This window comes from Strix aluco, chromosome 21, assembly GCF_031877795.1.
Source record: "Strix aluco isolate bStrAlu1 chromosome 21, bStrAlu1.hap1, whole genome shotgun sequence".
Lineage (NCBI taxonomy): Eukaryota > Metazoa > Chordata > Aves > Strigiformes > Strigidae > Strix > Strix aluco.
This window is the reverse complement of record NC_133951.1, coordinates 2,964,080-2,981,323: the sequence shown is the minus strand read 5'-3', so window position 1 is coordinate 2,981,323 and position 17,244 is coordinate 2,964,080. Positions and strand designations below refer to the sequence as shown.

The 17,244-nt window shown below is 49.5% G+C and overlaps 1 protein-coding gene across 2 annotated transcripts in view; it reads left to right on the top strand.

Moving 5' to 3' along the window:
• The window catches only part of CDRT4 (CMT1A duplicated region transcript 4), a 28,647-nt gene extending 12,044 nt beyond the window's left edge, over window positions 1–16,603 (top strand). The window contains exons 1-2 of one of the 2 annotated variants that reach the window (XM_074846827.1): window positions 11,983–12,098; window positions 16,182–16,603. In XM_074846827.1, coding sequence (XP_074702928.1) covers window positions 12,014–12,098; window positions 16,182–16,570 — 474 coding nt within the window. In that variant the 5' untranslated portion in view covers window positions 11,983–12,013 and the 3' untranslated portion in view covers window positions 16,571–16,603. Of the gene's footprint in view, window positions 1–11,982; window positions 12,099–16,181 lie in introns of those variants that run through there. The other variant, XM_074846826.1, reaches the window with a different exon arrangement.
• The last annotated feature ends 641 nt before the right edge of the window (window positions 16,604–17,244 follow it).

Genomic DNA, 17,244 nt, shown 5'->3' with positions numbered 1-17,244 from the left:
TTCAACCCCATCTCAGCTTTATGCTCAGCCTCCAGATTCAGAGCATTAGCCCTGAGATTCTCATCCCCATGGCACATCCTGGACTTCAGTTCAGCTACAGGTAGTACACGTGGTACAGCCTTTCTGGAGGCATCGCATGGCTCTGGTGCAACATGGGTTTGGTGCATGACCCCATTCGCATGCTGTTGGGTGATGAAGCCAAGTGGGCTGCTGGAGAGTATTTTGACCATGGTGATTGAGATCCCAGCCTGGAGAGCTACCTGGGGTGTGCTGATCTCTCTACCTGGATTTTATTTTTTGGCCTGCCTTGTGTCAAGTTTTGCCTGGGGCTTCGTACCCATGGTGAGAGGGCAAGTGGTATGTTGTGAGGGGGGAGCCCTTGCTGAGAAAATCCTTTTTCCGTTGTGTTTAAGTCCTTAACCTGAGTTTAGTGCCTTTGCAGCACTTCTCTGGTGTGGGAATAACGTGAACTTTTGACTCTTTCTGACTAATACTTAAAGCTGCTATCCCTCCCTGCCTGTGCTGCCAGCCTGGTTTCTCTCCCTTCATTTTTGTGATTTCATCTGATCCCAAATTCAGTCCTTGCTGTGTGCAGAGTAACCATGGTTTTAACCACCAGCACTGGGTTTCTTACTGCTTGTATGAGTATGGAGATGTAGGAGCTGTGCAGGATGCCTGGGAGAGCATTGCAGGTGACTGCATGCTGCTGCCTCCCTGAAGCAAACTAACTCCATAGACTTGTGCTCCCTGCGCAAGAGGAGCCCTGTGACGTGGCTGTGACAGCAGGAAGCTTAGTGTTTGCTGCCTGAATATTGACCTGATTGCTTGGGGAAGGTTTGAAGGAGTCTGCACTGCTAGCTCAGAGCTGCTGGGGTCTTGTGCACCAGTTGTGCTCAGGGCAGGAACTCTTGGTGGGACAGGACCCATGTCTGCTCTACTCTGGTTACAAGACTTGGAGCATCTCCACTGAGGTGCATGTAAGCCCTGCAGAACAGACTGGGTGTGTCTGCTGGAGAAATATGGATGGAAAATGTTGTACTGAACTGGTCATCTTGCAGTGAAAAATGACCATCCTTTCAGGGACTTACTAGCTAATGTCTTAGGGAAGTGATTACTAGGAAGAACGTGGTCATTACTTGTACTTGGTAGCACAGAATCTACTTAGCTCTGATATTACCAGTCGGACACCTGAGGTAGAAACAACAGGGTGGTGCTGGACCAAGAAAGCTTGTAACTCCTACCTATCAGAAATCTGGGGCTAGGGAGCTGGGAGGTGAACAACTTTCTCTGGAAAGCTTTCCAAAGCATGGCCTTTGGATGTCAGAAATAAGGCACCCCTTGAGAGTGGTCACAGGGTGCCCTTACTCTTCAGTGTGCACCTTGCCACCACGTGTCCTGGTGCTCTCCCTGCTCTGGCACCTCTGGGTTACCAGCCAGAGCACTTGGGAAGGTGCCGTGGCACTCCTGGGGGATTAATTTGAAGATGACATGAGAAAGTATAACCCCATATGACTTGTAAGCCATAAACACCAGGATTTATAGTGGAGTTTCCAGCAAACCTACCACAGGAGTGTCCCATGCCTATGACATAACATCTTGGTAGAGGAAAGAAGTGCAGGAAAACTATGAAAGCACCAGCTCTGATGTATGTTGTTTTGTACATAGGGGATAGCATCTCTCACTTCTCTGGGAAGGATTATATGGGTGAAATTACATGCATGATTAAGCTTTTAGGAAGATCCTGCTCACAGCAAGGTTTGTGGCATTGCTTAATCAGTGTGAGCTGTGGGAGTCTTGCGAGAGTCATTAAAACAGAAGCTGCACTAAAATATCTCCCCAGGCCAGCTCATTTCCAGGCAAAATCACACTGAGTCACAAAGTGTAGCTCAAACTATATGGTCTTTACAAATGTATGTATTCATAGAGTCAGGATACCTTGTGTTTTACTTGGTCTCTAGATTAGAGCATCGTGTAGGGCTTCCAAGGGGGTTGCTCTAGCTGTGACTCGAGGACTATGGCTCTACTGCAGTGGGTTTATTTTTATTACCAGGGTGTTTACAAACACCAGAGTTGAAGTTAGGGGGGGGTATGAGAGACTGCAATGTATAGGGTAATATTGGGGTGCTTTTAACACAACTTGGGTTAAGTGGAAGCATTGATGGCAAGCGCCCAGACTGCTGGGATTTGGGTCAGTCAGGTGAGATGTGAGGGGTAGCAGGTGGCAAGTGCTGCTTGGGAGGATGCTTGTGCTGGGACAGATTTCAGAGAATCATCTCGTTTGGAAAAGCCCTTGAAGCTCCTCCAGTCCAACCATGAACCTCACCCTGACCGTTCCCAACTCCACCAGATCCCTCAGCGCTGGGTCAACCCGACTCTTCAACCCCTCCAGGGATGGGGACTCCCCCCCTGCCCTGGGCAGCCCATTCCAACGCCCAACAACCCCTTCTGCAAAGAAATCCTTCCTAAGAGCCAGTCTGACCCTGCCCTGGCGCAGCTTGAGGCCATTCCCTCTTGTCCTGGTGCTGGCTCCTTGGCTCAAGAGACTCATCCCCCCTCTCTGCACCCTCCTTTCAGGGAGTTGCAGAGGGCCATGAGGTCTCCCCTCAGCCTCCTCTTCTCCACACTAAACCCCCCCAGTTCCCTCAGCCGCTCCCCATCAGACCTGTGCTCCAGACCCTGCACCAGCTCCGTTGCCCTTCTCTGGACACGCTCGAGTCATTCAATGGCCTTTTTATAGTGAGGGGCCCAAAACTGAACCCACTCATCAAGGGGTGGCCTCACCAGTGCCCAGTATAGGAGTACAGGGGTGCGATCCCTTCCCTGTCCCTGCTGGCCATGCTATGGCTGATACAAGTCAGGATGCCATTGGCCTTCTTGGCCACCTGGGCACACTGCTGGCTCCTGTTCATCTGGCTGTCAATCCCTTCACATTCTATTCCTTCACATTGCAGTAATTAGGTAGGTTGTGTGTTGGTCTAATCAGCTGTGGATGCTGCTGCATGGTAGCCTGTTGTTACAGCGTGTGAAAGGTGAATCTGAATTCCTTGCACTTATTCCTCACAGCCCTGTGCTTTGTGCAGTTTGCACAAGCAAGAAATGAGTGTGTGCTGTATTGCAGGGGTACTGGATTTTGGATGGGGATAGATACTGCAGTCCTGCAGGCTTTGAGTATTTGCCCCCCTTCCCTGGTGTGCAGCTTAGCCTGAAAAAGGCACTGAAGGCAAATAAAACGGGAGAAGGTTATTTATTCCTTGTTTGGGGCTGCAAAGGGTTAACTGCTGCCTGAGCTCATAGACCAGTGTTATGGAAGTTGAGCAATCTGGGTTTTATTAGGGAAACTCAAACTGGGAATTAAGAGAGCTCCAACCAGTAGGAAAAGCTTTCTTGGAGGTTTGAAGCGCGTTTTCTTCAAGCTAAGCACTAATTTGAAGTGGCAATGCCAGAATTTCTTGCAGGGGCCTCTGGGAAGCAAAGGACAAACAGGCTGATCTGTTTGAACCGTCCCACCAGCTTCGCGTGTAACTTTTATTGCTCTGTTGTGTCTCCCTTGCCCGGGCTGACAAAGCGCCCATTGTTCGCCCCGGCACTGCTTCCTCCTCCGCACCCCATGGAGGCTGCGGCCGCTGACGGATCCTGATCTTGTTCCCAGTGGACAAGGTTAACTCCTCCCTGAGGATGCTTAGTGCCCCAAAGGGATCAGAGGTGTGAAACCTGCTTACGGACAGATGTTGGGGACCAGGAAGGGCTCCTCTTGCTTCCCAGAGGCGGCGGCTTTTTTCTACATCTGGGATTCTTTCAGACATGGTCAAGGGTTAAAAGTGAATGAGTGTCCATGAAAAAAAGCCTGTGAGCGTGGAGAAATAAAGCCCATGAAAGTGTGGAGCAGGCAGCTGGGGAGGGCTGGGTGGTGCTGGGGCAGGCTGTGCCCACTGCCTTGGAAACAGGAGCGTGGCTGGGACCGGTTGCCTCTCTAAAATGCCTCTCGGATGTGGCTGCAGCTGAGCTCTGTATTTTTGCTTTCCTCCCTCGGACTCTCACAGTTAACTGGGAAAATACTGTTTTGCCAACTCCTCTGCTCCCCTCAATGGGAGGTCCTCGTGCACCCTCTGGCCAGCACAAGCCATGCTGCTCCTGCGATCTGCCCGCCTGTGCTTGGTAGGATTTCTGCTGGCCCTGGGGGTCACGCTTGGTGCTTGCTGCAGGAGAACAGTGTTTTTATTTATGTGTTCTCAGCTTTTTGTACCGGAGTTGTCCTAAAACAACCTTACTGCCCTGGCTGTGCTCTATACGTGTTCAGGGATGGGAAAACGTGGTGGATCTCCAAATGAACTTGGAAGGTCTCTGTTTCTCCCCTTGCTGCTTAGGGGGTGAGGTGGGGAAATACCTGTAAACAGCAGGAGTTGCCCATGCCCTGGTATTAATGGGACTTTCATCCTAGAAATGGTGGCTGCCGTGTCAGCGTTGGGCTTATCTGGCATTTCACTTGCATGGTGGCGTTGCTTTCTTGCCAGTGATGGATGTCAGCTCTTTTCTGGCTCTTAGGAAGTATTTCTTTGCAGAAGGGGTTATTGGGCGTTGGAATGGGCTGCCCAGGGCACGGGGGGAGTCCCCATCCCTGGAGGGGTTGAAGAGTCGGGTTGACCCAGCGCTGAGGGATGTGGTGGAGTTGGGAACGGTCAGGGTGAGGTTCATGGTTGGACTGGAGGAGCTTCAAGGTCTTTTCCAACCCAGATGATCCTGGGATTCCCTGTCCTGGCTGCCTGTAGAGGACTGGCTCTTCCTATCATCCGTGGGCAGAAAGTGCCTTGGGGCTGTGAGGAGCCTCAGGATGAGCAGTGTGGTGGGGTCTGTGCCAAACTCTTACAGTCTTTGAGGTGGCAAGGGTTGATGGAGAATCAGGTGGCAGGTACATCCATGTACCTTTCTACACTTGGAGAAATCTCTGTGCTTTTGCCAAGATGAGATGAAGAGCTCTGCTGTGTTGTAGAGGTGCCCTGTCCACAGCTGATGGTGTGTTTGGCTGTTTCTGGGCTGGTCCAAGCCCTGTGGGCAGTGGTGCAGGAAACATTTTCAGGGAAAAACTGTGTTGTGTAACGCCTCCACAAAGAAAGCACTGAGAGGTGTCCTCGGCCCTTTTGGGAACAGCACCGATGAAGGAGCAGCACATGTATCCTGGTCCTTGCTGGGACAGAAGCATGTGAATGGAAGGGGAGCTAGGCTGGCCTGGAAGCTGGGGTGGGCTCGATGCCCCTCTTAGGGATGGCTGAACCTGGAGACTCATGTGGGATGATGAGTCCAAGGGAACCTGTCCTGACTCCCAGGCTGTTGCCTGAAACATGGTGTGTCAGCTGGATGCAAGATGACAGACTGGAGATCCTCAGCAGAGTGGGTGCGGGAGCTGCAGTCCCCTCTGTGTTCAGCAAATGGCTTCCTGCAGTATTTGCAGCACCTCCAGGCAGGGGTGCAGCTGTGTGAGCACTGGTCCCTGGTGGGGCACCTCTGGGCTCTGCCCCTCTGGCTGCTGCAGGCACTAAGGACTTTTGGGGGTGAAGGGTTTGGGGGGGGGCTGTGGCAGCAGGGGGACAGGAGGTGGATGCAGAGCCATATATGAACATCTTGTCCTTTGCATCCTACTTCATCTGTTGCTTTGGACTGCAGGCCATTGCGTCTCCAAGGGGAAAAAAATGCCCAGAAATTCCACAGACCCTTCAATATCGTTTCTGTTTTACAGCAAGACAAAAAAGGTCCCTTTGTGTGAGGGCTGAAAGAAATAGCCCAGTCCCACAGCCTCCCCAAAATCTTAATGTCAACTATTTGCCTCCTTGTGTTTTCACATAAACAAGCACTTTCTCCTGAATATCTGTGCTCTGGCTGCTCCCTCAGTTTGGTGTTCCCCCTGCTCGCTGGTGCCCGCAGGATGGACAACCCAGCCCCCTCGTCCACCTCCCGGCCAGGCTTGTGTGGGTGCAGAGATGCAGGACTAGCTAGGGGGGATGTGGGCCAGAGAGCAGCAAGAAAGGCAAGTAAAGCTGGATTTGAAAAGAAATTAACAGTTTGGGCTGTTTTTAATTCAGTGAACTGATAACAGGGGACAAGTTCTTCCTTCCAGGTCTGAGCAGAACCACAGGGAGGCTGGTGAACCATCCCTGTTTACACCAGCCTGGCCTAGTATCTTGTTCTGCTCTTGCTAGGGCATCAGCCATCCTGCTTTGGGATCAGATGTTCCCCTGGTTTAGGTGACTGTTAAATTAATAGCACCACGCAGATCGCAGCAGCTGAGAAACTGCCCCTTCTATTTTAGTTGCTGTTTGCATATACACACTGGAGCGTCTCGGTGTAGCACTGAAGACTTCTAGCCTGGAGTCCACCTTCTTTTTTTTTTTTTTCTATCATGTTCCCGTCTCCTTTATAAGAAGAAAAATTAGAAGTGAAAAAAGGACTATAATGTTGTGTCTGCAAAGTAAAAACGAATTAGACTAAGTGTGAGTGCCAGCAGTGTTCCTGCGGTCATTGTTCATTCAGCTGTGCCGCACACGTGTGCTGCTCCATGTTCCTGTTCTCGGCCGTGTAACCTGATATATCACTGGGTGCATTGTAAAACATGTCTGTGAACCTCAGGGGATGCAGTGCCTGCAAACTGCTGCTGCTGTGGAAACCCTAATTTTTGTTTCTCTTATGTTCCACTCTCAGTTTTCAAAACTCGGGGCTGTTGGGGGTGGAAGCTGGTCCTGGTAACTGAGTGTGGACCCTGGGGTTAGGGCAGAGCTTGTGAACACAGCTCTGGAGAGAGGTGAGGTGGTGGAGGGGATGTGATCCACATGGGTTCAGGCCTTACTCCTCCTCACCTCAGCACACCTCTGGAAGTATTTGAGGTGGTGTGATGGTACCTCCTGACCTGGGGCAGGATCTTGGCTAATTGCTCTTGGGCCATCATAGTTTATCCCATGCTTCCATTTCCAGTGGATTCAAAGCCCAAATGGATGGGCACCAGTCAACTCCACCTGATTTAGATCAAGCCCATCCTGGAATAAACAGAAATAAAACACTTATCAAGCTATTTGTTTCTTCTGTTGGCTTTTCACTGTGGCCCTAGCACCCAGGAAGTGTTTCTCCCTTCCCTGGGTCCTGCCATGGGGATCCTGAGTTCCCAAATCTGTCTTGCTGCCTCTTCTGATCTTTTTCTCCTCTAGCCCTTTCAGAGCCTGTGATCATTTCTTTCCATCTTTATCACACAGCTTCCCAGTTCACATGTATGGGGAGGAGTTTGGGTTGGAAGCAGTTCATGGAGAACTTCAAACAGTAAAACCCAATGAATGAATGAATAAAGGGTAGTTTTGTTGCTCTTATCCTTTTATCAGCTTTATTTGGTTCCCAGCAGTTCATTTAGCAATCGCTGCTCCATCTGGCTTCTTGCTGAGGGTCAAATTAAAATCCTGCTGAAGATAAGAGCAAACTGCTGTTGAGTTGTATAGGAGTAGTAAGTCTGAAGTTGACTTCTGGCAGAGTAGCACTTATGTTGCTTAAACTGAGAGGTTGAAAAGTCTTTGGATAGGAACCTTGGAGGCAGGAAATTCCTGTCCTGAGGATCCCCCAGCAATGCAGGCTAAGCCAAGATTGTAAAATACAGCATTAAGATATACCCGATGGTGTGTGTCAGTTTTCTTGGAAGAATGGATGTAGTTCCCCCCTGGGACGTGGGGACAAGGAAGGGACATCAGCTGCTGATGTCTTCCCAACTTAGATCAGCAGTTTCCAATGCTACTTCTATTTGGTTGTAGAAGAAGAGATGTTCCAGTTCAAAGGAAAAATCCCGTGTCAGTGGAAGATGATGTGATCTCCATACCAAGCCCACTGCAGGCAAGACCCTTCCCACTGACTTGGGTGTCCTGTGGACTGGCCTTGTGCTGCAGGAATGCATCTGCCTGCAAGCTGCTCGGCAGGGGTGTGCTGCATGGGGTCCCATGGCCAGAGCGAACCAAGGGCTGTATCTTCTCCACCCCAGCCTTTGGCGATGTCGACTCACGCGCCCAGCCAAGAATATGGGAACCACATGGCCAAAGACAAATGAATGGGAACCAGAGGTTGGGGGCCCAGAGCCTGTCAGCAGGGGCTGGCTTAAAAACAAATGAAAGAACAGAGGAAAAAATAGTTCTAATTATTGTGAACTTTTGAAAAGACAAAAATAAAAGCTTATTATTTCAGAGTTCCCTTTGCAGCATGTAATTTCATTTCCCCCTATTTGCTTTTACTGCTTGCTCCGGGCACTGTCAGAACAACCTGATTTATAAGCGACAGCTCTGGCTATTTTTCAGGCAAGCCTCTCTAAATATAAGAGTGTGAAAACTGTACTGCTGCCAGCAACTCTCTTAGAATTAAAACTCGCATGAGTCGTAGCACGAAGCAAGTGCTGCGTGCTTTATGACTTAAACGTCTTTCATAAAAAGCAAACCCCCCTCCTTTCTCCTGGGATAATTTTTCCTTTTATTACACAGAATAACTCAACCTGTAGTTGGAGAAAATAAATAAAACAAGCAGTGGCTGTTACCTTACTGTTTCCCTGCTACCGGCTCCCTTGTGTACTCTTAGTAGAGAGTTGTAGATCACGAGGGAGATGTTTATTGACCAAGGGTTTTAGCAACAGAGCTTTGTCTAAGGTTTTCTTCCCATCCTGAAGAGGTAAAGAAAACGAGCAAAACGAAGCATAACACCATGGCAGGTATACAGCATAGCCTGCTAATTTTAAGTGAATTAATGATGTCTGAAAATTAGGGGAGGCCTTAACTGAGAGCCTGAACAAAACTTAGCATGTGCTTTAGTATTCTGGTTAATAAAGAGAAGCTGTGTTCACTGCGTGATGTTACTCCTATGTATCTGTCTGTTTGTGAATGCAATCTTCCCTTTTTGCCTGTGGAAGTGCCTGGCTTTGGTGCTGCTTCTTTGGATGCAGTTAGAGAGGAATTTGGACTCTTGACTGTCAGTGTCCTGAAGCTCAGAAACATTTGATTTGGATTTAAAGTTGGCCACGTGTCCCCATTCTCATACGAATCGTAGTTCTTGCTGGTGACTTCTATGCTGAAGTGCTGCTATTGCCTGTTTTCATTCAGCGTCTCAAAAGGATCATTGTTTAAGAGAGGGGTCTTTTAAACTCCACTCTCTGAACTGTGCTGCTCTGGTATCCAAACAACCTGAACCTGATTTAATAGCCTGGTTATGAGCAGGCTGGAGGCTCATGCTGCCAAACCAGCGGGAAGCAGCTTGAGTGGGTCGATGGCTCTGGTCGGGCTGCTGCCGATCCAGCAAAGCTGGGTAGAGGTGGTGCCTTCTTGTGTACAAAGGAGGCTTTTTGATTTGATTTTTGGACTGAATGTATTTGCAAATGCTAGGATACATCTCAGAAATACTGCTCCTCTGTGGGACTTACGGGTGAAGGTGGTGAGCCTTTGTACAGCTGTGGGAAAGGTATGAGGCACCATCCTCCTCTGCCATCCTGTGTTCTGGTGCAGGGAGCTATGGCAGGTCCACCCAGACCAGAGCCCCGAGAGAGCTCTTGGCTTTCATACTTGGTCACAAGTTGACCCAGAGGGTCTGGAGGACACTGTGCAGTGAATTCCCTCTGCAGTAGCTTGAAGAATGTAAAAAATAGCTGTAGCCGTGGCCCTATGTATGTAGCATGTGGACAATCAGGAGCTGGGTCTTCGTGTTGGGGAGAAGAATGGAAACAGATTTCTGGATCTTAAACTTTACCAGAATCTTGGAGTTTAAGAGGATTTCCGAAGATTAGGACTGCAATGCCCCTGTAAAGTGGCCTGGCTGACTCTCCAGAGCAGGTTGGAGAGGTTTTAACATTGAGGGTTTTGCAAAGGTCTGCCAGAAAATAAATTTCCAGGAAGAATGGTCACAGGTATAAAATCAGCATTCTTGTAAAACACACACTGTATATACGCGTGTCTTGAACCTAAGGCTGTCCTCAAAGAAATTCCACTTGACATTAAGATAAAAGTCTGGTCAGGTATGAAGTCGGAAAGGTGCAGTCTGGTCTGAAGCTGCACTTGCCTTGCAAGCCCCAACAGGTTAACCTCATCTGTTGTAGAGGATGGCAGGTCTTTACTCGCCTTGAATAGTCGATGTGCTACTTGGACCCATCCTAAATGGAGCTGCTCAGCGCCGTCTACCCCGTGAGCAAGACGGAGACCCCAGCACTGCATAGCTGGTCGCAGGCTGCTGCTGCCTGCCAGGTTGGGTGGGCAATGCTGGAGGGCTGCCCATTGCTCAGGACAGTTAGGTCAGTCTCCTGAATTATTCTATTTAGATACCGTTCCACTGATGACAGTAAAAAAAAAAAAAAAAAAAAAATTGGATTTGATCAATGCTGCTCTTGTGGATGGGGTTTTCAAAAACACTCAAGTCAATGGGGAATTTTTGGGTTGGATGAGTTTTATTTCAGGAGGAAAAAGTTAAGCTAACACAGGGTGTTTTTATAGTCCCATTCTAGATATTACATCCTTCAAGGCCCTCTTTGGAAAGCTTCCAGGTGGGAGATTTTTTTGGGGCTTACATTCCAGGGCTGGCACTTTCAAGGGCACATGAAGTTCAACACAGTGAAACTGAATTTTTCAGGAATGTCCGTGTGCCGTAGGGGCCTGGCTCTCAGCTGTCCCAAATGAAAGGCAATACTAAGATGGCTTTATAGATGTACCTGAGCAGGTGAGGTGCCCCAATGCCCTTGGTCTCGTAATTGTTGTTTTTAGCCATTGTCTGATCTTGCTACTTCAGTCATGTTCTGTCTTTATATTTGGCATTGGATACTTATTCCCAGGGAAAGGAATTGGTGAATTCAGGTGTGTACCAAGTTTGAGACCCAACAAAAGTGCAGGATGGGATGTAGATGGAAAGCCTCATACAACCTGGCTGCCTCTCCTCTCAGTGCACCTACTACCAAGGATGGACAGCAAGAGCGGATGGAGAAGAACATGAGGTGGAAGCAGAGATGGGAGGGGAATGTGTGGTTTTGTCGGGGAAGTCCTGGCACTCGTGGCTGCAGGGAGCAGCCAGGCTGGTGGTGGTACTTTACATGAGGAGCCACATTTCCCAGTGGTTAGTGTGCAGCTGGGCTGATGGCTGTGACCATGGAAGACACGTGCCTTGTCTCAGCTGCATCAGGCGGTGTGTGGCAGGCCAGCCCTGATGCTGAGCTGGTCCCTGTTATCAGGGTACACGTGTGTTAGGATCGGGTTTGTCACTGGAAACCACAGTCTGGAGGGAATGTGAAGATCCCACCATGGTGCTCCCCAGTGCGTGCTGGTGAGATCCCGAGCTGGCGTCGGGACAGGACAGGAGCGTGTTGGAGAGCTTCCCATTAGAGCAGTTCGGGAGCAGACATCTCAGTGTGGGAAGCTTCAGAGCAACCCCAAGCAGGGTTTGCAGAGGCACTGGCAGGCAATAATCCTGTCACTGCAGTGGGAGGGAAGTCAACCCAGTTCTGCTCTGGAAAGCCCTTAGAGGCCAGTCCTGGAGACGGGTCTCCCTAGCAGGCGCTTATGAAGCAAAGGAGTTGATATGCTTAGAGGATTCCCAGGGATGTTGCAGAGCCTTTTCTCCCTGGGCTCTGAAATCAATTCCAGGCCAGTAGCCAAGCACAAGCTGTAAATAACAAATGGTGGCTGATGATCCCATCTCATTTCACTCTGAGATGTTGTCAACTCTGGGCTTTCCCTTGGCATCTTTTCTCCAGTGCTTTGCATTCCCTTCTTCAGCTCCCAGTGCTGTCGTGGTATCTGGCTGTCTCCTGTCATGCTGTTGGTGTGAACTTGCTGTGAAGGAGTCACTTCCGTGGTGGCCTCCACAGGGACGTAACACAGGAAAAGCTGATGTATCCAGGCTCTATGGTCAGGGTGATGTTTGTGTCTTCTCCCCCTGGGGCTTCTCTAGTCATTGCTGGTTTGGGAAGGGCTAGAGATAAGGTCAGAGGAGAAATGTCTGGGATTTGCGTCAGCTTCTGCCTCAACTCTCCACCATGGGTAATTTGAAGGCAGATATTGTGGCCTTATCTGAGGTTCTTTGCACCCGAGCACCCACAACTACCCAGGAAAATTCACCTGGTGAGTAGCTAAACTTTATCCTGTCACCAAATGTTCACACCTTATCAAATATCCAAACTGGGGTTGCTGTCCATTGCGCTGCTTTTTTTCCCTATTTAAGAAATTCTAAAACCCTTTTATTTTATTGCCCTGTGAGATGTTGCTGTAGCAATTAGGTGACACAGCTGAGCCCAATGCCCTTTTGAAACCCCAACCTACATGAATATCACATAAGTATCAGTATTTATCCAGGATCAAAATAAAACTGTGCAAACACTGAAATATTAGGAGACACGCCTAGTGCACGCATATGTCCTCCTGCCCCGAACTCATGAGCTTAGCTAGCCTCTTCCCATCAGGAACTCTTTGAGCTGGGAACATCTGGCTTGGTACAGCAAAGGTAAATGTTCCAACAAAAACACAAGGTTTGCAAGTGAGAGGTGCAGGCTGGATCCACATCTCTGCGCTGTAACCCTTGTCCTTCCCTACTCCACCACCTCATTGTGCTCATTCCTTGCCTTTTCCCTGCACAGTTGATTGTTTGGGCGAGGGACTCAGCTGGATCTTTTTGTTTGCTCTGAAAAACATTCAGCACGTTTTGTTTTGGGGCTATATGCAGAAACAGCTCACCATCTCCTTACGGCGTGGTCCTCACCCACATTAAGCTTGTGTTGGCTTTGTGAGGCAGTGGTGCTGCTGGTTTGGCTGTGGCCCTTGCTGTCGCCCTGCCCGACCCCCTGGCACCCATTTCGCAGTTGTTTGGGTCCGGCCTGGGAACAGGCAGGGAGGTTTCGCTGTGCCTCTGGGGCACACGGCGTTTTCCACGGGCTTTGTTACCTCTGAATTAAATTTACAGCTCAGCCCCGTGCGGTGGCTGGGTGCCCGGGTTTCGCTCGGTGTGTTTATTCATTTTACAAAGACCTGAGCTACAGCCTATAAAAGTGGGGAAAAGGGCTCCAGATCAGCTCTTTTTGTGCTTTGCTAGGGTGGTTTGGTGCCTGATCCTGCTGTTTTATCCAGGGGGTTGCAGTGCTTTAGCTCGCACGTATGCACGCTTGCCGCTGTGGCTCGGAGCCGCTCTGTGCCCGCTGCTTCCTCTGCCGAGGCTGGGGTGCCCCACTGTCCGTGCCAGCTCCCTGGAGCATGGGCTGAGCCAGAACTCCCAAGTCATCAGAAACACTTGGAAAATAGTTGAATTCTTCTTTAACAAGCGGGTTTTTTTTCTTGTAGTGGTTTTTGCTGCACATTAACCTGATGAGCTAAATTGTAAAACAGTTCTGTAACAAGAGTTAAAAACTCCAAATAGTGAGTCAGAACAGGCATTTGAAGAGACATGGACTATCTCAGCTTGTCAAAATAAACATTTCGTTTAAGCACAGAGCATGCCACTGTATGAAAGCTCATAATTTAAAACAAGACTTTTTTTTTTTGGTTTGGCTTTTCCTGATGGTAAAGCTGAGCATGTGTGTATATAGCGTAGGTACAGAATGGCATAACTTTACAGCAATATGACCGCGGTGAAACTTTTTTGGTATGGAAACTTTTTTTCTGCAAACACGTCAGGCTGTTTCTATTTATAAACTTCGGGAAGAGCCTGGGCTGCCCGTTGGCCGATCGTCCCCGTACACCGCTACCGGGCTGTCAGCTTCATGGGGGTGTCCCGGCTGGATCTGCTGACGTCTCCCTCGTGGGGAGGGTGGCTGGTGGTTTCTAGAGAGCATGGTTCACGCAGGGGAAGCGAGCGATGCCCCAACGCACGCCCCTGGGATGCAACAAAACCCAGTTCTTGTTAGCGCGAGTGCCGGGTTGGGGCCGAGCAGGGGGAGCGCGGAGGGCAGAGCTCGGGGCCGGCCGCCTTCCCGCAGCGTGAGCGGGAGCACAGCTTGTGCAAAACACAAAGTCCTGACGCTTTGCACACCCGGAGCCCATCTGGCACCAGCTGCAGCACGGACAGAGGCTGCAGGAGCGGTGGCCATAGTGCAGGGTCTCAGGTTTGGGAGCCTCTAGGGTGCAGTTCGGTGCAGAAGCCACTGAAAAGACACTTTTCCTCCCTCCTTCTATCCCTACAACTTTAGCAACAGATAATCTGAAGCAGCATATTTCTTTAAATGCTCTCATAGCTCTAAAACTGTAACTCGGAGCTCTGAGCCTTTTGTTTCTAATGTCCACCAGGAGCTCATGGTGGGACCTTGGGAGAAATGCTCGCAGCTCTGTCCCCGTGTGTCCCCATCTCTGACCACCCAGGGTTGGTTGTGCTTTTCTGATGAGGACCCTGGGTATCACAGCTGGATATCGGAGCCCTAACAAACCCCAGGGTGTTTCTGTTCTGGGTGTTTCCCTGATATGCATAGCTTGGTTACAAAGGACTGACCCTCTGCAGGAGAGAAGGGGAGAAAAGAGGCAGAATTAGTCCCAGTTTAAAAAGAAAAGAAGATAGTGCACAATGAGAGGTATGGACCAGGCTTTCCACTGACACCTGACTGATTTAGGAACAGGGAGGTGTGTGTGATGTGGGCAGGTTTGTAAATCCCACCTGAAGCAGCTTGCCTCCTTCCTCCTCTGTGCTCCTGGCTTGGCGAGCTTGGGAAAGGGCAACCAAGGGTTGCTGTGCCCTCCAGGGGACATCTGGTGAACAGGGCTGAGGAGGTGATGAGTATTTACTGGCCTCTACTTCGTGTGGGAAATGGTTCATAAAGCATCTAAGGAACAAGATTTAGCATAATTTTGTGGATTGGGCTTTCCACATCTGTACACCAAATAGCCTTGGTCTTTGACAGGACCGTGTTCTGCCTCTGCTGCCCTCCACGTCAGCCACTTCTTGTCCTTGCTTCTTTTGAGGGCAACTGAGTCACCCCACCTCCTCTCCTTAGAACTGCTGTGTCCACCATGCGTGGGGGACTCTCAGACTCTAGGTGTGGATATCTTAAGCAAAAGCCTGATTGCAGGATGGGTGCTCCATCTTTGGTTTTCATTCCTTTCTTGCTTGCAGGCTGCTGTTCATAGCTTGCTACAGATCAGTTTTAAATATGCTGCAGCATGGAAGTTCATCCCTTTGACAGCAACGGACCTTCAGGGACCCTTTATCAGCAGTACTTTCCTACCATCTCATCCTAGCTGTTTGTGCTAAGCAAGATTGCATTTTATTACTTTGTCTATCTAGTCATGGAATCATAGAATACCAGATTGGAAGGGACCTCAAGGATCATCTGGTCCAAACTTTCTTGGCAAAAGCATGGTCTAGACAAGACGGCCCAGCACCCTGAAGTCATAATTAACTGTTGCATTAGGTAAAGGTAGTGAAAAATAAAATATTTGAGACTGAAAACTCTGCTTTTGTGCTATATAACTCTTAAAGGACTAATGACATCTAAGTGAAAACAAGACATTTTTATGAAAAGCCTTGTATCTAAAAATACTAATACCAATGATGTCATTTTCCAAGATCTGTTTGAATGCATCTTCCTTTTCTGCATGATTTTTTTTTTTTCTGGGATCTTCTGTTTTGAAGTTTCCCTTGGACAGACTTCTTCCCAAGTAGGCTCAGTCTAATCTCTCCAGCCATTTCTACCAACCTTGTGGCTTTGTGTTTGAGGTGCTAGACTTGAGTGATTAAGGGGTTTAGTGCAGAAAGCCGAGACTGGGAAGATCTTCAGTGTGGTCTTGTCTTGCTGTGTGAGATCTTGCACATTGGTCAGTACTGCAGAAATGAGAAATGCTGATATTTTTTCACCCTTTTTTTCTTTCCCACTGTGCTTCTTGGTGTGATAGTGACCTGCTGCAGCTCCTCGTTGGTCAGTGCACCCTGTGCTCAAGTATAGAAATAAAGGCACAAAGACTAGAAATGATGGACTTAATCTGTATTTCTTGCATGGGTTATTTGAATCTTGATGCAGAGTAGCTACCTGGTATGGCACTGCTGTCCCTTTGTGCTGCCTGGCCCTCCATAGCTGTAGCAAAGCCATCACTGATCCCAGCCATGGTCTTTGGCTCCAGAGAGCAGCCTTGGTGTCACCAAAGGCATCCTTCTTTCTAACCCTCCCCAGAGAGGGAAGAAGCCAGGAGGTATCTGGCTGTGTTCTCATGGTGTCTGTTTCTTGGTTCCAGAGCATGTGCTGCCCTCAGCCAACGTGGGTCTGCCCAGCCACCTCATCCAGTGCCACCGCCCCCGACCTGCCTACGTCACTTACACGTCCCCCATGGTCAAGATGCTTGTTGAGCAGGATGAGCGGAGAAAGGCTGCAGCCAACCGCCCAGCAGAGACAGAGCCAAACAGAGAGCCTCAGGAAGCTGGTTTTGAGGAGGAAACCCAAGTGCTGCCTGAGCTGAGCAGAGGTAGCAGCACCCCCGGGACTGGGAAGGACTCTGTAAGAATGTCCATGGCTGAGAGCACTTTGCCATCACCAATTGTTTGCAATAGGGTTATTTTTGCAAGAAAACCTCCTTCCTATGTGCTACCACACAGCTTCCTGACACGTTCCAGCAAGAAGAAATGATCTGTCTGCAGCTAGAAACAAAGAAAAGAAAAGAAAGAGGAGATGCTCTCAAGTGTTTGCATGTGTAGTTTAATGCACTCTGGAAAATAACATTTAACTTTTTTTTTGACTCCTCCTAAAAGCCCCGTTTGAATAAAAGCAGGTGTGCACAAAAGGTGGTGGTGTTGCATTCTGTGCTTGTCTGCTCTCAGGTCTGGAGAAAACCGTAACCTCTTCCTCGTGAACTTACTTCACATGTATCGCCAGCCGTTTGCTGCTTTCCTTCTTGGAAACGCCCCACAAAGGGTGCAGCGCAGAGCACGGGCTGGAGATGCGGATGCCTGTGTGCCCCCGCAGCCCGGCACACACACGGGGCCCAGTTCTCTGCTCTCCTGCATCTTGTGACCCCGCTGGCATCGGCGCTGAGTGCCAGCAGCCCTGGCGGGGATTTGGCTGCGGGGCTCCTGGAGACTCTCTGTGCCTCTGCATCCACGCAGATGTTGGTGACTGGAGAAGCGCACTGGGAATCAGTGTCCCCTCTCCTTGAAGCTGTGTGTTGCTGAAAGAGCATGAACTGGAAGGGAGAGGAGTTTACAGCGAGCATGTGCCTGTACTCTTACCCCTTTTCCCCTGTCCTTAGGGTGTGAGGTCTGTTCAAGTGCAGACTTTATGTATGTGTATGCATGTGATGCTTT